The following is a 22,410-nucleotide window of genomic DNA, read 5'->3' as shown; positions in this document are numbered from 1 at the left end:
AGGAGCTGCAGCATCACAACAAACAACAACAAACAAACAAACAACAACCGGGGGCGTCGGAGACCAACAGAGCTGACGAAGCACAGCCCACCTCAATACAGCAGAAATACCTCAGAAGACTTTTCTACGAGCTCCTCAGATTGATTGTGAACTTTTGCTTTGACTCTTTGTGTTTTTTTTACCATCAGATGTCCAAACATGAGGACAGACACACCTCCAGGCTGGACACGCCTCATGTCCTCATGTCTTTGACTAAACTGCCGATATGAGAGAAGCACCTGGGCTGGGCCGGACGTCTGGACTCTGGTCTGGACTGGACGGGTCTGGACCAGATCCAGTCCGCCAACCCAGGTCCAGGTGTTTCCAGGAACCTATTACCTCAGTAAAGCCTCTGACTCGGAGGCTCAGAGGAAGAGACAGCTCATCCTCACGCTGCTGTGGACAGTTTGTCCTCCGGCCGTAAGACGACTTTAAGCGTCGACTTGGTCCAGGTCTAGACCGGGGGGGTCCAGATACCGTCCTGGTCTTATTCTAGGTGTCCCTGGAAAAAGTGCTGAGAAATAAGGTCACACTTAGATCTCCAGCTCACCTTGGATAGACCTACAGGTCATAGATCTCAACTCACCTGGATAGACCTACAGGTCAGAGAGTTCCAGCTCACCTGGATAGACCTACAGGTCATAGATCTCCAGCTCACCTGGATAGACCTACAGGTCCTAGATCTCCAACTCACCTGGATAGACCTACAGGTCATAGATCTCCAGCTCACCTGGATAGACCTACAGGTCCTAGATCTCCAGCTCACCTGGATAGACCTACATGTCCTAGATCTCCAACTCACCTGGATAGACCTACAGGTCATAGATCTCAACTCACCTGGATAGACCTACAGGTCCTAGATCTCCAGCTCACCTGGATAGACCTACAGGTCCTAGATCTCCAGCTCACCTGGATAGACCTACAGGTCCTAGATCTCCAACTCACCTGGATAGACCTACAGGTCATAGATCTCAACTCACCTGGATAGACCTACAGGTCCTAGATCTCCAGCTCACCTGGATAGACCTACAGGTCCTAGATCTCCAGCTCACCTGGATAGACCAACAGGTCCTAGATCTCCAGCTCACCTGGATAGACCTACAGGTCCTAGATCTAGAGGCCCCCAGCAGGACCAGGACTGGCCGTGAGGTGGACTGTCCCACAGTCCTGCAGCTTCAGCGTCTCACTGTGTCACACCAGGAGTGAGCAGAGCGGAGCAGGTCGCCCCCGTGTGGTGTGAAGGTGCACTGCAGGGAGGGCAGGAAGCAGGGGCAGTGGGGGGATAAAAGCCCCCCAGCAGGGGCAGTCACTCCATTTTGCCCCGAAGCTGCTTCCAGTGATCACTGTAACACCCAACGTCTCATCCAGGAAGTTTTTTTTACTGTGATAGTTTGTAAGAAAATAAACTGTGCGTGTGTATGTGTGTGTGTGCGTGCGTGTGTGTGTGTGTGTGTGTGTGTGTGCCCTCTCTTCTAATCTATTTACATAACTGTTGTATTTCTCTTCCTCTCCACTCAGTGCCAAACTCATTGTTGTACAAATGAATGTATTCAAGTCTTCAGTGCCACACACACACACACACACACACAGCTGTTAGTCTGAGTCCTTGTAGAGAAAGAATAAATATTTAAGTTGGATTTTTTTGTAGATGGAAACAATAAAATAAATTCTGTCAAAACTTTTTAAAAGGACTTCTGTGGTTTTTGGTTCAGGAGCTTCAGCTGGAAAGTGACGGTTCAGATCAGCAGACCTGGACCTGGATATATATATATATATAATATATATAATATATTTAGCAATTTCAAAGACTGACACAAGTAATAGCATCTAGAAGGTGAATTAGTATTTCTATAACTTGTTTCATTATTTAGCATTTCCTACGAATAATTAAACAAACAAGGTTTTATAAGAGTTTCTCCTTGAGCTCTTTGTGTATTTCAGCTCTTTTAGTCGTCATAATGATAATAAATGTGTTTTTCGTACCGTGTCGTTCCTTTATCACTGTTTATTTAGTAACTCGTGTTCTGCCACTACCGGAAGTCAGCGCTGATTGGCCACGGTGGCGCCGGAAGTAGTATCGGTTTGCGCGGTCTTATGTTGCGTAAAGGTCTGAAACATCCAATAATCACAGGTAAGACGTAATAATATGATCGCAGAGTTCTTCCACATACTTAATGATGACAAATATCCCCGTGCGGAACATTTAGAGAAGTTTCATTTGTCTAACTGACGATACGTCACCAACTGTGACGTCCGTTAGCATCGGCTAACTTCTTAGCAAACATGTTTTGAACATGTTTTCCTCAGTGTAGAAACGTTTTTTTCCGCATTTCTATTTCTCGAAAAGCAATTTAATTGAAGCATATCAACAATTAATTTGTTGCGGTGGTCAGGTTTATTTGTTAAGCCGTGTTATATGTCAAATATGACGGGAAACAGAGCACTGGAGCGGTGTTACGGATCAACTGGTCCCCGTGATAATTGGTGACTTCCGGTCGCGGTGAATAAGTCGTGCTGCGGTGCTGCGTGGTGATTAACTTTGCTACTGGGAACGAGAACTTTTGCAAAATATCATGAAAAGTGTTTTATGGGAAGAAAAGGGTCTTTTTTATTTTCTTGTTTGTTTTGGGTTGTTTTGTATTCCACAATTTTGCGAGAGCTTGCAACAGTTTTTTTTCTTCTTTTAAATATTTTTTCTTTCATTTTTGCAAGAAACTGCCGCCATCGGCTCGTTGAAGCGCTTCAATGCAGAATTGATGAAAATGATCCATTCATGTGTTTTTCTTTTCCAAACCAAACTGGAGGGACCAGACACGAGGTGGCGCTAGAGAGTCCTCTGAACCAAGGAAGGGTCGTTTTCAGAGTAGTTCTGGAGTTAATCTGAAGAGCTCAAGGAGTTTGAAGGTGTGTGTGTGTATTGACTCCACAGAAAGTCGACCTCTGACCTGCTGTGACGTTTCCTGGCTGAGTTGTTTCCACTTCATCACTCGCCTGGCGGCTGGACGTGTTGATCAGGTGATCTGTGGTTCCCCGACGTCTGCATGTGGAGGTGATAGAGCTGACAACCCGTGGAAGAGCCTGGAACACCTGGATTCAATGACGACTCAGCAAATACTTTTGTCAAGCCGGCGTGTCGGCGAGGGTTCCGGGGGAACCGGGAGGAAGAACCACACGTTCCCTTCCCCATGTGTCTATTCTGAGGAACCGAGGAAAGAAACACGGAGTCCAGCAGCGGAAAGTCCTCCAATATGAACATTTATTTCTGGAAAGAAGTTACAAATCGTTTCCAAAGAGCTTCTACTCGGTTATAAGATATGTTCACTGCAGTTTGCTTTGGGATACGGTCGTCATAGCAACAGGTTTATTCTGTGTAATCCTCTATTGTCGTTTTCCTACTGAGACACTGAAGACTAAACCGCCGGTCGGACTGCCTGTGTCTCTGAATCGGACCCTCGGGGGGGGGGGGGGGGGGGGGGGATGAAGGTGGTGATGATGAAGAGGGGGAGTTTAAGGGTTAAAAAAATTTTTTTGACTCGTTCTGCAGAGGCCTCTGGAGGAAGGAATGAAGTTTATTCTCCTGCACTCATCCAGCTTGTTTACAGTGGTTACCATGGTTACCAGCATCACCTGATGAATCCGTCAGAGAGGGAAGTTCTATTGATCCACCCGGAGCCAAAAACATGACTGTGTGTGTGTGTGTGTGTGTGTGTGTGTGTGTGTGTGTGTGTGTGTGTGTGTGTGTGTGTGTGTGTGTGTGTGTGTGTGTGTGTGTGTGTGTGTGTGTGTGTGTGTGTGTGTGTGTGTGTGTGTGTGCCAGATGTTTGCAGTGAGGACCAATAAGGTGTTTGGACTCCAGAAAGTCATGTGATGCTCTGGACGGGACGGCACCGAGTGGGTGGAGTCACTGTGGAGGAGACTGAACCTGTTGAGGACGTGAGCGGGGGTCATGGAGGGAGGAGGAGGAGGATGAAGATGAAGGTGAGGATGATGAAGGTGAGGACGGACAGGAAGCAGCAATGTGCTCAAAAGTGAGCCCTTTTCACAGTAAAACAAAAGAATGATGAAAGAAAGAAAGAAAGGAGTGAGACACTCGCCTGTATTTGCTGCCCCCAGTGGACCGGAGCAGCAACACCCCCCCCCCCCCCCAAACACCCCCCCCCCCGCCCCCCTCCCCTCCCCCCTGCAGCTCTGAATCAAAGAGGAACCATGAAGACCAGACCCCGATTCCACGATGACCCCCCCAGTGAGGGGAGCCACGTCAACAGACTACAACCTGGATGGAGGTAGGTGTGTGTGTGTGTGTGTGTGTGTGTGTGTGTGTGTGTGTGTGTGTGTGTGTGTGTGTGTGTGTGTGTGTGTGTGTGTGTGTGTGTGTGTGTGTGTGTGTGTGTGTGGTGTGTGTGTGCGCGCGCGCACTGGCCCCCCAGCACCAGCCACACAGGTCACGTGACCCAGGATCCACCTGGAAGCCGGACGAACGTTAATCCAGTACGAATGTCCTCAAGAAAGCAAAACGCCTGAAAGCCCGTCTCAGGCGCCGCCGCGTTTCCATGACGACCGGCCCCGTCCGCCGCCGCACGGCGAGCCGGACGCCACGGGCGAGTACGAACCGCGGCCGAAGCTGAAGCTACGTCGTTTTGTGGGATTTCCGCGTCTCGCGGACGCTAGCTGCCAGTAAGAGCTGCCTCCGCCTCGCGTCGGGTTTAATCGCACTGCGTTTAACCGCCAATAAATAAAACACGACACGGCCGAAGCCGGGGCGGCGGGCGCCGGCCTCAGCCAAAACATAAGTTACACATTTCCTCCCGTGGAGCGGAACGGCGCAGCGGGACCGTTATTAAATATATTACTGTGTTTATGCATTTACAACTGGAGCTGCTGACGCTGGCGTTAAGTTAAGAGGGAAGCACGTTGCCATGGAGACCGGCGGCAAGAAACTCCGGAAATACAGTGAAACGACATCGAGTCGTAGCCGAGCTAACATGCTAACACGAGGCTAATTTAGCCGACCGGTCGGATTTCACCTGAAACTTCCGTTTTATTAAATGTCAAATGTTCGGATTTTGAATTAACGCTTCAAAAGAAGTGTGTGTGTGTGTGGTGGGGTGGGGTGGGGTGGGGTGGGGGGGGTCTCTGGTTCCTCCCTGGAGGCGGAGCTGCACCTGAAGACCTTCCCGTCTTTCCTTTTCCTCAGAGAGCCAATCAAAACGCCGGCTCCGACCGCCTCGCTTACATTTCTACGTGTTTTTTCTGACAAAGCTAATTGTGTAAATGTTGGGTCGCTGTGGGCCGGCCTGGCCCCGCCCCCCGGGCCTGGCCACGCCCCCGCCCCCAGGTGTGTGTAGAAAAGGAGGCGGAGCGGACCTCAGCTGCAGCGCCTCACGTGCTCCAGGACGTACTCGGGGAAGTGCAGGCTGCACACCTGCAGGCCGTCCAGTTTGCAAGGCATCCTGGGAAACTCGTCCTCCTTCCACTTGTTGTCGTCGGGGTCGAAGGTCAGGATGGAGTCACTGTAGTGGCCGTTGTAGCACAGGCCGCCCAGCACCATGATCTGCCGCTCCAGCACGGCCACGCCGTGCCCGCTGCGGCCGATGGGCATGGAGGCCAGGATGGTCCACTCGTCGGCGTCGGGGTCGTACACCTCGGTGGACGGGCAGCCCTGCGACTCGAAGGAGGCGCGCAGCACCACGCACACGCCGCCGAACACGTACAGCTTCCCGTTGTGGGAGATCATCTTGTGGAAGCAGCGCGCGTAGTTCATTTTGGACTTGTTCTCCCAGCAGCTGGCGTGGGCGCCGGGCAGCAGGGGGCCGCGCCGCGTCCTGTGGGGGTCCGGCCCGCCGCCGCCGCTAGCCCCGCCCCCGCCCCCGCCGCCGCCGCCGCCGCCCGCCTCCCGCCCCGGGTCGAACACGCACACCTGCTTGGAGGTGGAGGAGGACGTGATGCCGCCGGTGATGTAGAGCCGCCCGTTGAGCACCGTGCCCTCGTGGCCGTACTTGTTGACGGGGTAGGGGTCCACCAGCTCCCAGCGGTCCTCCGTGATGTCGTAGCGCTCCGTGGAGTAGAAGGTCTCGTCACGCGTGCGGCCCGCCACAGCGTAGATGAACTTCCCGATGACGCCCACGGCGAACTCCGACCTGCGGCGTGCGGGGAGAGAGAGGAGGAGGAGGAGGCGTGAGAGGGGGGAGGTGGGGTTGGGGGGGGGGTGGTGGGGTGGGGGGGGGGGGTCGGACCTGGGCACGGACATGTCGGCCATGCGGAGCCAGGAGTTCTGGCGGGGGTCGTAGCGGTACACCTTGGAGGAGGCGTGGAACTCGCCGTCCGGCCCCAGCTCCTCGCCGCCCAGCAGGAAGGCGAAGTTGTTGACGATGGCGAGGCAGTCGGGCCGCAGGGGGACCTGGGGGCCCTCCAGCTCCCACCAGACCTGGGGGGGGGGGGGGGGTTACATCTTGGATTATTATGTTGACTGTTGAGGTGATGGAGGAGGATGGAGGTGGTGGAGGAGAATGGATGGAGGTAGATGGAGGAGAATGGAGGAGTGTTGGAGGTGATGGAGGGGAGATGAGGGTGATGGAGTGTTGGAGGTGATGGAGGGGAGATGACGGTGATGGAGTGTTGGAGGTGATGGAGGGGAGATGAGGGTGATGGAGGAGTGTTGGAGGTGATGGAGGAGTGTTGGAGGTGATGGAGGGGAGATGACGGTGATGGAGTGTTGGAGGTGATGGAGGGGAGATGAGGGTGATGGAGGAGTGTTGGAGGTGATGGAGGAGTGTTGGAGGTGATGGAGGGGAGATGACGGTGATGGAGTGTTGGAGGTGATGGAGGGGAGATGAGGGTGATGGAGGAGTGTTGGAGGTGATGGAGGGGAGATGACGGTGATGGAGTGTTGGAGGTGATGGAGGGGAGATGAGGGTGATGGAGGAGTGTTGGAGGTGATGGAGGGGAGATGACGGTGATGGAGTGTTGGAGGTGATGGAGGGGAGATGACGGTGATGGAGTGTTGGAGGTGATGGAGGGGAGATGAGGGTGATGGAGGAGTGTTGGAGGTGATGGAGGAGTGTTGGAGGTGATGGAGGAGTGTTGGAGGTGGTGGAGGAGAATTGAGGGTGATGGAGGAGAATGGATGGAGGAGTGTTGGAGGAGGATGATGGAGTGTTGGAGGAGGATGATGGAGGAGTGTTGGAGGGAGGGTGATGGAGGGTGATGGAGGGGAGATGACGGTGATGGAGGGGAGATGACGGTGATGGAGTGTTGGAGGTGATGGAGGGGAGATGAGGGTGATGGAGGAGTGTAGGAGGGAGGGTGATGGAGGGGAGATGAGGGTGATGGAGGGGAGATGAGGGTGATGGAGGAGTGTTGGAGGGAGGGTGATGGAGGGGAGATGAGGGTGATGGAGGGGAGATGAGGGTGATGGAGGAGTGTAGGAGGGAGGGTGATGGAGGAGAATGGAGGGGAAAGGAGGTGATGGAGGGGAGATTAGGGTGATGGAGGGGAGATGAGGGTGATGGAGGAGTGTTGGAGGGAGGGTGATGGAGGAGTGTAGGAGGGAGGGTGATGGAGGAGTGTTGGAGCAGCAGTGTGGCCGTGGCGCTGGCCTGCAGTACTGCGGCCGCCCACCTTGGGGCGCTGCAGCAGCAGGATCTTGCTGTTCACCATACTGTGTCCGATCATCCCCCGGAACACGGCGGTCTGCGGCCGCACTGAGCGGATGCGGTTGGCGTGTGTGTCCACTAGGGGCTGCTGGTGGACGTCGTGGAAGTAGCTGAGCGCCTGGTCCACTTCCTGCCGCAGCTGCCGCGAGTAGCGGTAGAACTCCGACGTCTTCACCTGGCAGGGCGAGAGGAGGAGGGGGGGGGGGGGGGGGGGGGTCAGGTGACGTCTGGAGGCTCCGCCCCCCTCCGTGGCGTCCGCACTCACCTTCTCGAAGATGTTGGCGGGCGTCATGAGGCAGAAGCGCACCGACTGGACGATGGTGTCCGTGTGCCGCCAGCGCCGCCGGTCGTGACGCAGCCACGCCTGAACCGCCTCGTACAGCTCCACCTCCGGGAACCGGCTCAGACCGTCACTGCCCAGGGAGGCCTGCAGGGGGAGCACTGCTCAGTAACACTACCACTCACACACTCACTCTCACATACTCACACTCACACACACACAAACAATCACACACTCACTCACTCACTCACTCACTCTCTCACACACACACACACACACACACACACACACACACACACCCACCTGCAGTCTCTCCAGGCTGAGGTAGGACAGGAAGTCGGCCCGGCTCATGAGGGGGACGAAGTTGTCCAGCAGGAAGTGGTCCAGCCGGTCCTGGACCCCCTCCACACCCACGCTGAAGTCCTCCAGGAGGCGCATGACCTCGGCGCAGTTCTCCAGGCAGATCTTGGCCAGCAGGAAGGAGCAGCAGAACTCCACCGCCTCCGTCAGCTGCACGTACATGGCGGCCTGCAGGATCTCCTGCACCGAGGCCATGCTGAGCTCCAGGGAGCCGTAGTACATGAAGCGCAGGATGTGTCCGAAGCCCGCCGCCGTCAGGCCCTTCATGTGGATCTTGTCCTGGTCCCGCTCCCGCATGTCGGCCGTGAACATCACCCGGAAGTAGTCGCTCTGCGTGGCCAGCAGCGCCTTGTGGGCCTGCGCACACACACACACACACACACACACACACCATGTAGTTCAGGGCTGTCAAACACGAGGCCTGGGGGTCAGAACCGGCCACAACTGATAAGGACCGGTCCAAACCAGTCAGAACTGGTCGGAACCGGTCAGAACTGGTAAGAACCGGTCAGAACTGGTAAGAACCGGTCACAACTGGCCAGAACCGGTAAGAACTGGTCGGAACCGGTCAGAACTGGTAAGAACCGGTCCAAACCAGTCAGAACTGGTCGGAACCGGTCACAACTGGTAAGAACTGGTCGGAACCGGTCAGAACTGGTAAGAACCGGTCCAAACCAGTCAGAACTGGTCGGAACCGGTCACAACTGGCCAGAACCTGTAAGAACTGGTCGGAACCGGTCAGAACTGGTAAGAACCGGTCCAAACCAGTCAGAACTGGTCGGAACCGGTCACAACTGGTAAGGACCGGTCAGAGCTGGTCGGAACCGGTCAGAACTGGTAAGAACCGGTCCAAACCAGTCAGAACTGGTCGGAACCGGTCACAACTGGTAAGAACCGGTCACAACTGGCCATAACCGGTAAGAACTGGTCGGAACCGGTCACAACTGGTAAGAACCGGTCCAAACCAGTCAGAACTGGTCGGAACCGGTCCAAACCAGTCAGAACTGGTCGGAACCGGTCACAACTGGCCAGAACCGGCCCACCAGACCATCTAATCTGGTGCCATGTGATTTTTTTTTTTAAGTATATAAATGAAAATGACAGATTCTGATCTAAAAACACCAAATTGGCAAAAAATGACATTCAAAACCGTCCTTGGTCAGAATTTGACCTCCGACATTAATGTGTCTGTGGAGGTCACATGACGCAACGCCTTTCACAATAAAACAACGAGTCCAACTTATGTGAAGTGATCCTTTAGACACGTAAACTCAAAACAATTTCCAGATGATGACAAATTGTTTTAATCCGGAATAAAAATACGATACCAGATAAGGTGACTGAGGAGTTTTTTGTTTTACAAATATGATAATATCTGATTAACTTTAATATGTATATTTCAGAATAGACTGGTAAATTCTTGCAGATCAAAAGAATCAAAAGAAGGAAAGACTTTGACATTTGTCCAGATCTTCAGTTTAATATGTGATGTTTGACTCAACTGAAACCAGTTTGACACCCCTGATATAGTTTATAACCGAGTTTCAGTATTTGTGTACATTTGATCTACAAATGAACATCTGTTTATCGTCTTGTTTCTTTGTGTGTTTTTTCTCTTTTATGTTGCTTTGATCTTTTCGTGCAGTGTGTGTGTGTGTACCTGGAAGTGGTGCTCCTCGATCAGCAGCGTGACGTCCAGCAGCAGACGCTCCTCGTACAGCGCCCTGAAGCCCGACGACACGCTCCCATCATGCACCTGGGACAGGTACACCTCCACATCCGCCCCCGACATAACACTCCTGGGGGAGGGGGGGGGGGGTGAACCAGTGTACAGAAAACACTCACACACACACACACACACAGAGAAGAGCACACTCACCTCTGATTGGCCACGGGCATGTCAGAGGAGGCCGTCCCAGCCAATCAGAGGTGTCCGGTCACAGTGGAGACCTGGAGGACAAGCAGAGACGTCCCTCAACCTCCGGCTGGACAAACTTCACCGGACGTCACCTTTTTAACCCTTCGAGTGCCGCGAATCAACGTCAACGAGCCACATTCTAATCAGTGTGGCCGTGGAGTGTTGATCTCATGTTGCCACGGCAACCGTCTCCTCTACGCACACGGAGGACCCGCCTGTGGAGTTAAAGACGTCTCCAGTCTCAACAGGAGACGGTTCGGCCGGCCTGCGGGGGTCAAAGGTCGGGGGAGTCGTACCTGTTGAAGTCCAGGAGAAGGATCACAAGCTTCAGCTGCTGAGCAGCGCTGGCATCTCCTGGTTCCTGGTCCTGGTCCCTGGTTCTGGTTCCTGGTCCTGGTCCTGGTTCTGGTCCTGGTTCTGACAGGAGACAGCAGGATGGGCTTTAGTCCAGGAGGAGGAAGAAGAAGAGGTGGAGGAGGAGGAGGAGGAAGAAGAAGAATTGGAGGAGGATGAGGAGGAAGAAAAGAGGTGGAGGAGGAGGCAGAAGAAGACGAGGTGGAGGAAGAGCTGGGGGAGGAAGAAGAAGAGGTGGAGGAGGAGGAAGAAGAGGTGGAGAAGGAGGAGGAGGAAGAAGAAGAACTGGAGGAGGATGAGGAGGAAGAAAAGAGGTGGAGGAGGAGGCAGAAGAAGACGAGGTGGAGGAAGAAGAAGAGGTGGAGGAGGAGGAAGAAGAGGTGGAGGAGGAGGAGGAAGAAGAGGTGGAGAAGGAGGAGGAGGAAGAAGAAGAATTGGAGGAGGATGAGGAGGAAGAAAAGAGGTGGAGGAGGAGGCAGAAGAAGACGAGGTGGAGGAAGAGCTGGGGGAGGAAGAAGAAGAGGTGAAGGAGGGGAGGAAGAAGAAGAACTGGAGGAGGAAGAAAAGAGGTGGAGGTGGAGGAAGAGCTGGGGGAGGATGAGGAGGAAGAAGAAGAACTGGAGAAGGAAGAAAAAGAGGAGAAGGGGGAAGAAGAAGAAGAGGTGAAGGAGGGGAGGAGAGGAAGAGTGCTCCACCACGTCCGGCAGACAGACGGACCTCCTCAGTGTAAACAAAGCCTGCCCCCCCCCCCCCCCCGGCCCAGCCGCCCCCCCTCCACCTGGAGGATCACCCTCCATGCTGCCGGCCCGGTTCTGCCGGGCCTCGGGCGGCCTCCCCCGGGCAGAAGCTGGGGCTCCAGGCGGCTCACCTCGGGGCGGTGTGTCGGACCCGGCGGCTCGGGCTCCGTCGGACATCAGCGGGGCTCCGCGGTGCCGCGCGCCGCGTCCATCAGCCCGGTGCCGGACCAGAGACCCGCCCGGCTCCACGCGGCCCGGGTCCGTCCCGGATCACAGAGCCCCTCGCGGTCAGGATCGGAGACCCCCGCACGGATCCGGGTCAGTCCGAACCGCAGCGGTCCTCCGGACCCCAGGACGCCATCTTCTGCACTGACGTCACTTCCCGTGTAGGCGGGGCCGAAGGGCGTAGCGCGCTCGGCACAGCTCGTGTATCGGAGCGATGAGGTGCTCCTTCCTAATACCTCCGGACTACAAGAGGGATGGTTCACTGAGGTACCGGCTCCTCACAACCCGGGACCAAGGTCCCTGGAATAGAGAGAGAGATAGAGGGGGAGAGAGAGAGAGAGAGATAATTACTTTATTCATCCCCGAAGGGAAATTGTCTTGTTGCAGCAATCTGGTACATACAAATATTATAAAATACAATAGAATAGAAATAAAAGTAAAATATAAAAATATCTGGGTATAAGACATAAAGTAAAACACAGAACGGAACACGGGCACTTAGAAATAAGCAGGAGATAAAAGCAAGATCAATAAATAGTAAGGTGCAGTGGCAGAGCCATTAGAAGTAGGCATTATATAATAATAATAACAATAATACACAATACCAATGTGTAATAGTGTATAATACTCGTGTATAGTACTACTAATAATGGTAGCAATAATATAACAATATGGTAGCAATAAAATAACAAACAATAACTATATATATATATCTCAGTAATAATAATAATAAAATCAATTTATAAAAGTTTTAGTTTTAGCACAGGGTTAGGCGGTTTTAATTAATGGAATATGTGTAGTATTTATAATATTCAATATTCTTACTATATATGCTGATTTATATTTCTAATATTTAATATGTTTAATATATTTTTAATGTGTTTTTGTTGTGGAACTTAAAAGTGGCGAACCAGAGCCTCTACAGTGTGACGTCATTCGTACGCGACCGAGCCGACGCATGGATACGAGCAGGCGACGAGTTTATTTCTTTGTTTCTTAAAAGAACACACATTGTACTAAAACTCGCTCCTCGCCGAGTGAAACTGCGCTTTACTGGGATACGAATCGTTTTATTTGCCGAGTTTGTATGATTTGGGTGTAAAAATAAGTTGCATCAGCCGTTCGTGAAGGACCCCGCCGCGTTATTGTGTATGAATCGAAATAGTTCGTAGAAGATTGATATTTTGGATCGAATTTATTTAAGTAGAAGTACAGCTGTTTTCCTGCTGCTGGCAGTTGTTCTGGTTTGTTTTAAAGCGGTTCAGTTGGTGAGGATTTAGTCAGGCGTTCGCCGCGGGCAGCCTTCTCTTCGGCTTCAACATGGCGGGTGATGAGTCCGGATCTACGCTCGGCCAACCTCATCTGGCCAAACAGGACCTCCATAACCTGGTAGGTCGACATTTACCGGACGATACCGGGAGGGTTCAGCCTGCGAGTGACCGGGGGACCGTCGTGTGGTTTGTCGCCCCCCCCCACCCCCCCCCTCCCGGGGGTCTGCTCTCCGCTGCCCGGCACATGACGGCAGGCCGGCGGGGAGCCGAGCGGCGCCGCGGCTCGTCCAGCGGGGGGGAGAAACACGTGTTTTATTTAAAATAAACGTGTGATTACGTCCAATATTATTAATCCGTATCGCAGATTGACGTGCAGTAGTAAACGTCTGCAGTCGTCAGGTGAACGTGTCGGCGTCGCTTCTCGTGAAATGGTGACAAAGTGAACGGACGAGTCTCGACCGCTGTTCGCTTCCCGCGAGGCGAAAACTCTTATAAACTCTTCTAAACTCTTAAATCGCCACGAACTGAACGATAAACCAAAACTTCTGAATATCAACATGTCGATGCGAGCCGTTATTGTCCAAACATTCGATCGTTTCCCGCGATGTTAAATCGGCTAAAATGTCAACGGACTTCAGCAACAGGCTCTAATGTCGAATTATTTAAATGCGACAAAAGCTGGCGGATGTTATCTTCGATTAATTTGAAACGAAAAGTAATTTATGCCGAGTTTGGACCGTGTTGAAATGGTATTGACATTATTCAGTGTTAAACTGTAAATCGGGATTGTAAAAGTCCTTTCTGATCGAGTTTCTCGGGTTAAAATGGGATTTAATGGTTGTTCTGTATAGAAAGTTTTCCGGGACGCTGGTCTTTGTCTCGTCCAGCAGCAGGATTAACGTGTTTTGTGTGCAGGACGTGTCCAAGCTGACGCCGCTGTCCCCGGAGATCATCAGCAGACAGGCCACCATCAACATCGGTGAGACAGACTCTCGTCCTGCACGCGTTCAGGGGTTTCGTAAGGGTGAGGTGTTGGTCAGGTTGTTGTGATGGAGGACGAGACTTGTGTCCCCGTGTCTCAGGAACCATCGGCCACGTGGCCCACGGCAAGTCCACGGTGGTGAAGGCCATCTCGGGGGTCCACACCGTCCGCTTCAAGAACGAGCTGGAGAGGAACATCACCATCAAGCTAGGCTATGCTAACGCTAAGGTGGGTCTGTCCCCTGAATGACTGTCCTCTGGGCCTACTGTCCTCTGGGCCTACTGTCCTCTGGGCCGGCTGTCCCCTGGTCCTGGTCACCACACCAGTCTCTAGTTCTTCTGCACATGCTCAGTAGAGCCATTCAGAACAAAGTTTCCTCTGTGGTTGTCACGACAACCTGCCCAGATTCTCCTGGACTTGGTAGTTTTATTTTGACAGTCACGGTAATAACAATCCAACTTGGTAGTTTTATTTTGACAGTCACAGTAATAACAATCCAACTTGGTACTTTTATTTTGACAGTCACAGTAATAACAATCCAACTTGGTACTTTTATTTTGACAGTCACGGTAATAACAATCCAACTTGGTGGTTTTATTTTGACAGTCACGGTAATAACAATCCAACTTGGTACTTTTATTTTGACAGTCACAGTAATAACAATCCAACTTGGTACTTTTATTTTGACAGTCACAGTAATAACAATCCAACTTGGTACTTTTATTTTGACAGTCACGGTAATAACAATCCAACTTGGTACTTTTATTTTGACAGTCACAGTAATAACAATCCAACTTGGTACTTTTATTTTGACAGTCACGGTAATAACAATCCAACTTGGTGGTTTTATTTTGACAGTCACGGTAATAACAATCCAACTTGGTAGTTTTATTTTGACAGTCACGGTAATGACAATCCAACTTGGTGGTTTTATTTTGACAGTCACGGTAATAACAATCCAACTTGGTGGTTTTATTTTGACAGTCACGGTAATAACAATCCAACTTGGTGGTTTTATTTTGACTGTTACGGTAATGACAATCCAACTTGGTGGTTTTATTTTGACAGTCACGGTAATAACAATCCAACTTGGTACTTTTATTTTGACAGTCACGGTAATGACAATCCAACTTGGTGGTTTTATTTTGACAGTCACGGTAATGACAATCCAACTTGGTACTTTTATTTTGACAGTCACGGTAATGACAATCCAACTTGGTGGTTTTATTTTGACAGTCACGGTAATGACAATCCAACTTGGTGGTTTTATTTTGACAGTCACGGTAATGACAATCCAACTTGGTGGTTTTATTTTGACTGTCACGGTAATGACAATCCAACTTGGTGGTTTTATTTTGACAGTCACGGTAATAACAATCCAACTTGGTACTTTTATTTTGACAGTCACGGTAATGACAATCCAACTTGGTGGTTTTATTTTGACAGTCACGGTAATGACAATCCAACTTGGTGGTTTTATTTTGACAGTCCCGGTAATGACAATCCAACTTGGTGGTTTTATTTTGACAGTCACGGTAATGACAATCCAACTTGGTGGTTTTATTTTGACAGTCACAGTAACGGCTTCCTGCCTGATGAGATTAAAGCCATGAGGTTGTTTACATCAGGTGTCAGACTACGGTGTGGGAGGAGGTTCAGACTAGACTGGAGGCTCCGCCCACTGAGGACACCTGTGTAGCCTGACCTGGTGTCCTCTGGTGTCCCCTGGTGTCGGCAGGTGTACAAGCTGGACGACCCGGGCTGTCCCCGTCCAGAGTGCTACCGGTCCTGCGGCAGCAGCACCCCGGACGAGTTCCCCACGGACCTGCCTGGAACCAAGGGCTCCTTCAAGCTGGTCAGGTGAGTCCAGGGGGCGGAGCCTCCCCCCCCCGCAGGACGCCACGCTGACCCCGCCTCTGTCCTCGCAGACACGTGTCCTTCGTCGACTGTCCCGGCCACGACATCTTGATGGCCACCATGTTGAACGGCGCCGCCGTCATGGACGCCGCCCTGCTGCTGATCGGTTGGTTCTGTTAGCGTTAGCGTTAGCATTAGCTCACGCTATCGTCACACCTGAGACTGACGTCGTGACGTCCTGTCCCCCCCCCCCCCCCCCGCAGCGGGGAACGAGTCGTGTCCCCAGCCCCAGACGTCAGAACATCTGGCCGCCATCGAGATCATGAAGCTGAAACACATCCTGATCCTGCAGAACAAGATCGACCTGGTGAAGGAGAGCCAGGCCAAGGAGCAGTACGAGCAGATCCTGGCCTTCGTCCAGGGTGGGTGTCCCCGTCCCCGTCTGTCCCTCGGTCTCTGTCTCTCTCTCTATGTCTGTCCCTCGGTCTCTGCCTGTCCCGGTCTGTCCCTCTGTGTCCCTGTCTCTGTCCCTCGGCCTCTGTCTGTCCCTCTGTCTCTCTCTCTATGTCTGTCCCTCTGTCTCTGTCTGTCCATGTCTCTATGTCTCTCCCAGAGAGAGAGAGAGAGAGTGACGGTGTGGTTCCAGGTACGGTAGCAGAAGGAGCTCCCATCATTCCGATCTCGGCTCAGCTGAAGTACAACATTGAGGTTGTTTGTGAATATATAGTGAAGAAGATCCCAGTTCCTGTGAGGGACTTCATCTCCGAGCCCCGCCTCATAGGTACACTCACACACACACACTCTCACACACACACACACACTCACACACACACACACACACACACTCTCACACGCACACACACACTCTCACACGCACTCACACACACTCACACACACACACACACACTCGCACTCGCACTCACACTCTCACACACACACACACACACACACTCTCACACACACACACACACACACACACACACACACACACTCATCACTGTGTTTCAGTCATCAGGTCGTTTGACGTCAACAAACCCGGCTGTGAGGTTGACGACCTGAAAGGGGGCGTGGCCGGAGGAAGCATCCTGAAGGGCGTGCTCAAGGTGAGCCCCGCCCCCGAGCGTTTATAGGACGCTCCCTCCTGACTCCTCCCCGCCTCACTCTGCCCCCTGACTCCTCCCCACCTGACTCCGCCCCTCCTGACTCCTCCCCGCCTCACTCCGCCCCTCCTGACTCCTCCCCGCCTCACTCCGCCCCTCCTGACTCCTCCCCGCCTCACTCTGCCCCCTGACTCCTCCCCACCTCACTCCGCCCCTCCTGACTCCTCCCTGCCTCACTCCGCCCCTCCTGACTCCTCCCCCCCTGACTCCGCCCCTCCCCCCCCAGGTGGGCCAGGAGATCGAGGTGCGTCCAGGTATCGTCTCCAAGGACCAGGAGGGGAAGTTGATGTGTAAACCCATCTTCTCCAAGATCGTCTCTCTGTTCGCCGAACACAACGACCTGCAGTACGCCGCGCCGGGGGGGCTGATCGGTGAGACGCCATGACTCGGCTCAATCTGTATGAGACGCCATGACTCGGCGAAATCGGTTCAATCAGTATGAGACACCATGACTCGGCGAAATTTGTATGAGACGCCATGACTCAGCTAAATTGGTTCAATCAGTATGAGATGCCATGACTCGGCTCAATCAGTATGAGACGCCATGACTCGGCGAAATCGGTTCAATCAGTATGAGACACCATGACTCAGCGAAATCAGTATGAGACGCCATGACTCGGCGAAATCAGTATGAGACGCCATGACTCGGCGAAATCTGTATGAGACGCCATGACTCGGCGAAATTTGTATGAGACGCCATGACTCTGCGAAATCGGTTCAATCAGTATGAGACACCATGACTCGGCGAAATTTGTATGAGACGCCATGACTCAGCTAAATTGGTTCAATCAGTATGAGATGCCATGACTCGGCTCAATCAGTATGAGACGCCATGACTCAGCTCAATCAGTATGAGACGCCATGACTCGGCGAAATCTGTATGAGACGCCATGACTCAGCTAAATCGGTTCAATCAGTATGAGACGCCATGACTCAGCGAAATCTGTATGAGACGCAATGACTCGGCGAAATTTGTATGAGACGCCATGACTCGGCGAAATTTGTATGAGACGCCATGACTCGGCGAAATTTGTATGAGACGCCATGACTCAGCTAAATTCGGTTCAATCAGTATGAGACGCCATGACTCGGCTAAATCAGTTATGTATAGAGTTGTCCCTTGTCGGAGCGCAGTCAGATGTTGGACATGTCCCCACGTCCGTCCTTAATGCTGCTCCGCTCTCAGGCGTAGGGACGAAGATCGACCCTACGCTGTGCCGCGCCGACCGTATGGTGGGTCAGGTGCTGGGCGCGGTGGGGGCGCTGCCGGAGATCTTCACCGAGCTGGAGATCTCCTACTTCCTGCTGCGGCGGCTGTTGGGCGTCCGGACGGAGGGCGACAAGAAGGCCGCCAAGGTGAGCAAGGCATCATGGGGGCCGGAGGCCGAGTCCGAGTCCCGGCTGACGTCGTCTCCGTCTGTCCGTCTGTCCGTCTGTCCGTCTGACCATCTGTCCGTCTGACCGTCTGCAGGTCCAGAAGCTGTCGAAGAACGAGGTTCTGATGGTGAACATCGGCTCTCTGTCCACCGGGGGCAGAGTGAGCGCCGTGAAGGCCGACCTGGCCAAGATCGTCCTCACCAACCCCGTCTGCACCGAGGTGGGCGAGAAGATCGCCCTGAGCCGCCGCGTGGAGAAGCACTGGAGGTGAGGCCCTGCTCCTCCTGCTCCTGCTGCTCCTGCTCCTTCTCTAACATCTCCTCCTCCTCTAACATCTCCTGCTCCTCCTCCTCCTCTAACATCTCCTCTGTCTCCTCCTCCTCCTCCTCCTCTAACATCTCCTCTGTCTCCTCCTCCTCCTCCTCCTCTAACATCTCCTCTGTCTCCTCCTCCTCCTCATCTAACATCTCCTCCTCCTCCTCTAACATCTCCTCTGTCTCCTCCTCCTCCTCTAACATCTCCTCTGTCTCCTCCTCCTCCTCCTCCTCCTCCTCTAACATCTCCTCTGTCTCCTCCTCCTCCTCCTCCTCCTCAGGCTGATTGGCTGGGGTCAGATCAGGAGAGGAGTGACCATCACTCCCACGGTGGACGACGACTGAGGGAATCGAACCGGGCGTCCAGACGGAGCGTCCCACTGTCCCTCCCCGGCTTGTGTTTGGATTCATTGTCATTTCCCAGGAGCAGCAAGGAGGAGCAGAGAGGAGCAGCTGCTCCTCCTGCTGGAGAGGAGGAGGAGGAGGAGCGAGGAGTCTCTCTTCCTCCTCTCTGCTCCTCCTGCTGGAGAGGAGGAGGTGCAGCTGCTCCTTCATCATTAAATAAAGACGTCAGAATAACGGAGGAACTTCTTCTTCACAGCAGTTTGACTAAAACCTTTCAATAAAAACTCTTCCACTCCTCTTTCTCCTCCTTTAATTCTCTGAACGAGGGATGAAGCCTTCCTTCACCGTCACTCCGTCTCCATGGCAACCACTCAAGTTTTAGTTTCAGTGGTGACTTCTGCTCCGTCTGCTGCTGGAGAGGAGGAGAGAGAGGGAGGAGGAGGAGGAGAGAGAGGGAGGAGGAGGAGGAGAGGGAGGGAGGGGGAGGAGGAGAGAGAGAGGGAGGGAGGAGGAGGAGAGAGAGAGGGAGGAGGAGGAGAGGAATCAGTGAAGCTCCACTCTTGATCCCAAAAAGGTAAAATATTTAATAAAAACGTAAATGAACTGGTCGTAGATTTTAAATATCAACAATCTGTTAAATCTTTAAATCAAAGTAGAAACATTCAGGTCGTTAAAACTTTATTTGATTTCAAAATGTGTGGAGTTTCTCCGTTTCCATGGAGACGAGTCGAGTTCAAAGAGTTCAGGTTCAATTCAAACTGGACCTGGACCGGAACCTCTACTGGACCTGGACCGGAACCTCCGTGAATTCCAAGGTTCCGGTTCCGGTCCAGGTCACGCTCCAGTGTCGCCGGTTGGCTGATTCACTCCGTCACAACATGAACGGTGACTCTGGGCGGCGGCGCGCTTCCGGGTCGGTGCGCCTGACGAGCACGCGGCATGACGTCACGCAGGTGTCCGCAGGGACCGAGCAGGTGATTCAGGAGCGGAGCAGCAGGAGGTGAAGAAGAGGAGGAGCAGCAGGAGGTGAAGAAGAGGAGGAGCAGCAGGAGGTGAAGATCAGCTAAGGTTCCACTCTGGAGTTGATCTGAAACTCATGGACTCTGCAGGTAAAACTCTGTCTCTGTGTCTCTCAGTGTCTCTGTGTCTCTTAGTCTCTTAGTGTCTCTCTGTGTCTCTTTGTGTCTCTCAGTGTCTCTCTGTGTCTCTCAGTGTCTCTTAGTCTCTGTGTGTCTTAGTGTCTCTTTGTGTCTCTCTGTGTCTCTCAGTGTCTCTTAGTGTCTCTCTGTGTCTCTCAGTGTCTCTCTGTGTCTCTTTGTGTCTCTCTGTGTCTCTTAGTGTCTCTGTGTCTCTCAGTGTCTCTTAGTGTCTCTCTGTGTCTCTCAGTGTCTCTCTGTGTCTCTTAGTGTCTATTTGTGTCTCTCTGTGTCTCTTAGTGTCTCTGTGTCTCTTAGTGTCTCTCTGTGTCTCTCAGTGTCTCTTAGTGTCTCTCTGTGTCTCTGTGTCTCTTAGTGTCTCTCTGTGTCTCTTAGTCTCTGTGTGTCTTAGTGTCTCTCAATGTCTCTCAGTGTCTCTCTGTGTCTCTCAGTGTCTCTGTGTGTCTTAGTGTCTCTCAATGTCTCTCAGTGTCTCTTAGTGTCTCTCAGTGTCTCTTAGTCTCTGTGTCTCTGTGTCTCTTAGTCTCTGTGTGTCTTAGTGTCTCTCAATGTCTCTTAGTGTCTCTTAGTCTCTTAGTGTCTCTCTGTGTCTCTGTGTCTCTTAGTCTCTCAGTGTCTCTGTGTCTCTCAGTGTCTCTTAGTGTCTCTTAGTCTCTCAGTGTCTCTTAGTCTCTCAGTGTCTCTCAGTGTCTCTGTGTCTCTCAGTGTCTCTCAGTGTCTCTTAGTCTCTCAGTGTCTCTCAGTGTCTCTGTGTCTCTCAGTGTCTCTCAGTGTCTCTGTGTCTCACATTAATTTAGTTTGTTCAGTTTAAAATGATTACTGCTGCTTCTAGTGACTAAAGTCTAATAATGAATGAATGAATGCTGCAGGTGGAGACTGTTAACTTCATGTCAGTGATGATGATGAGGATGATGAGGATGATGATGACGATGATGAGGATGTACAGGTGGAGACTGGTTACCTTAATGTCAGTGACTAGGATGAGGATGATGATGACGATGATGATGATGAGGATGACGATGATGATGAGGATGAGGATAATGATGAGGATGACGATGATGACGATGAGGATGATGATGACGATGAGGATGATGACAATGATGAGGATGTACAGGTGGAGACTGGTTACCTTCATGTCAGTGACTATGATGATGATGAGGACGATGAGGATGATGATGATGATAATGAGGGTGATTACGATGAGGATGATAATGAGGATGATGAGGATGAGGATGATGCTGCTGCTGCTGCTGCCAGGAGCGCCTGTGCTTCCTGGACACTAACGGCTGCCTCTCATTGGTCAGGAGGTGTGAGGGGGCGGGGCAGCGTGCGGCGCTCCCCGCTGGACGTCCTCATGAGTCAAATCCGCAGGAAGAGATCGACGTCTGACAGGAAGCCGCCGGGTCACTTCCTGTCCCGGAACGCCGAGCGGAGCGGGATGCCGGAGGACGGTGTGTGTGTGTGTGTGTGTGTGTGTGTGTGTGTGTGTGTGTGTGTATAATGTGTGTAACGTGTGTGTGTGTGTGCAGGCGTGGCGCCGGAGGCGGGGCCTCATGACGGTTGGGGTCAGGTGTCGGTTTTCCTCCAGAAACTGGGGAAGAACGTCGACAGTCAAAGTCTCAGTTTGTCTCATTGTGACGTCACGGCAACCGAGCTGCTGGAGCTGGGTACACACACACACACACACACACACACACACACACACACACACACACACACACACACACACACACACACAGGAACAAACAGGGTGTGTGTGTGTGTGTGCAGCCCTGCTCCTGCAGTTCCTCCCGCAGCTCCAGAACCTGGATCTTTCCTGGAACGAGCTGATTGGAGGAAGTGTGACGGTGTTGACGTCTCACCTCCATCATGTGGGCGGAGTCAGAGCGCTGAGGCTCTGCAGCTGCAGGCTGAACGCCGCCGACGTCTCTGCTCTGGGTGAGGCCTCCTCCACCCACCTCCTCCTCCACCCACCTCACCTCCACCCACCTGACCTCCACCTCACCTCCACCCACCTCATCTCCACCTCCACCTCCACCTCCACCCCCCTGACCTCCAGTGTGTCTCGTCTCAGGCGAGTCTCTCGGTGGCCTTCGGTTCCTCGAGGTCCTGAATCTGTCCTGGAACAGCGGCGTTGGTGGCGGAGCGCTGCAAAGCCTGCTGGGTAAACTCCACCCACCTCTGAGGGAGCTCCACCTAGTGGCGTGTCAGCTGACTGCAGCCGACGCTGCGGCACTGGGTTCGTTTCTATTTCTGAGATTATATCAATTAGAGGAGGAAGATGCTCTATAATCTGGATTAGAGGAGGAAGATGCTCTATCGTCTGGATTAGAGGAGGAAGATGCTCTATAATCTGATGTTAGAGGAGGAAGATGCTCTGTA

The 22,410-nt window shown here is 52.6% G+C and overlaps 4 protein-coding genes across 4 annotated transcripts in view; 3 read left to right on the top strand and 1 right to left on the bottom strand.

Annotated features, from left to right (window-relative positions):
* Nucleotides 1-386, top strand: part of LOC308143925 (activin receptor type-2B-like) — a gene marked incomplete at its 3' end in the record, with an annotated part of 15,614 nt that extends 15,228 nt beyond the window's left edge. The window contains exon 10 of the mRNA XM_080514868.1: nucleotides 271-386. Within this exon, the coding sequence (XP_080370994.1) occupies nucleotides 271-386 (116 nt within the window). The remainder of the gene's footprint in view (nucleotides 1-270) is intronic.
* A 4,054-nt stretch (nucleotides 387-4,440) lies between these two features.
* On the bottom strand, nucleotides 4,441-11,693 carry klhl15 (kelch-like family member 15). Its single transcript, XM_080515366.1, has 9 exons — nucleotides 11,472-11,693; nucleotides 10,546-10,666; nucleotides 10,211-10,281; nucleotides 9,992-10,130; nucleotides 8,275-8,688; nucleotides 7,957-8,118; nucleotides 7,657-7,866; nucleotides 6,273-6,463; nucleotides 4,441-6,176 (listed from the first exon to the last, which is right to left on the bottom strand). Exons 3-9 carry the CDS (start codon nucleotides 10,228-10,230, stop codon nucleotides 5,405-5,407), a joined length of 1,908 nt encoding a protein of 635 aa, XP_080371492.1. The 5' UTR covers nucleotides 10,231-10,281; nucleotides 10,546-10,666; nucleotides 11,472-11,693; the 3' UTR covers nucleotides 4,441-5,404.
* An 835-nt stretch (nucleotides 11,694-12,528) lies between these two features.
* On the top strand, nucleotides 12,529-19,157 carry eif2s3 (eukaryotic translation initiation factor 2, subunit 3 gamma). Its single transcript, XM_080515126.1, has 12 exons — nucleotides 12,529-12,954; nucleotides 13,752-13,815; nucleotides 13,919-14,046; nucleotides 15,557-15,678; nucleotides 15,747-15,841; nucleotides 15,939-16,097; nucleotides 16,322-16,456; nucleotides 16,684-16,778; nucleotides 17,062-17,206; nucleotides 18,022-18,191; nucleotides 18,307-18,479; nucleotides 18,808-19,157. Exons 1-12 carry the CDS (start codon nucleotides 12,886-12,888, stop codon nucleotides 18,869-18,871), a joined length of 1,419 nt encoding a protein of 472 aa, XP_080371252.1. The 5' UTR covers nucleotides 12,529-12,885; the 3' UTR covers nucleotides 18,872-19,157.
* Nucleotides 19,158-19,846: 689 nt separating this feature from the next.
* lrrc31 (leucine rich repeat containing 31) overlaps nucleotides 19,847-22,410 on the top strand; it is a gene marked incomplete at its 3' end in the record, with an annotated part of 5,501 nt that continues 2,937 nt past the window's right edge. The window contains exons 1-5 of the mRNA XM_080514867.1: nucleotides 19,847-19,980; nucleotides 21,333-21,479; nucleotides 21,558-21,695; nucleotides 21,799-21,966; nucleotides 22,103-22,267. Of these exons, the coding sequence (XP_080370993.1) occupies nucleotides 19,968-19,980; nucleotides 21,333-21,479; nucleotides 21,558-21,695; nucleotides 21,799-21,966; nucleotides 22,103-22,267 (631 nt within the window). The 5' untranslated portion in view covers nucleotides 19,847-19,967. The remainder of the gene's footprint in view (nucleotides 19,981-21,332; nucleotides 21,480-21,557; nucleotides 21,696-21,798; nucleotides 21,967-22,102; nucleotides 22,268-22,410) is intronic.

Source organism: Blennius ocellaris, assembly GCF_963422515.1.
Source record: "Blennius ocellaris genome assembly, chromosome: 19".
In the NCBI taxonomy this organism is placed as follows: domain Eukaryota; kingdom Metazoa; phylum Chordata; class Actinopteri; order Blenniiformes; family Blenniidae; genus Blennius; species Blennius ocellaris.
This window is presented reverse-complemented; position numbering and strand designations above follow the sequence as displayed.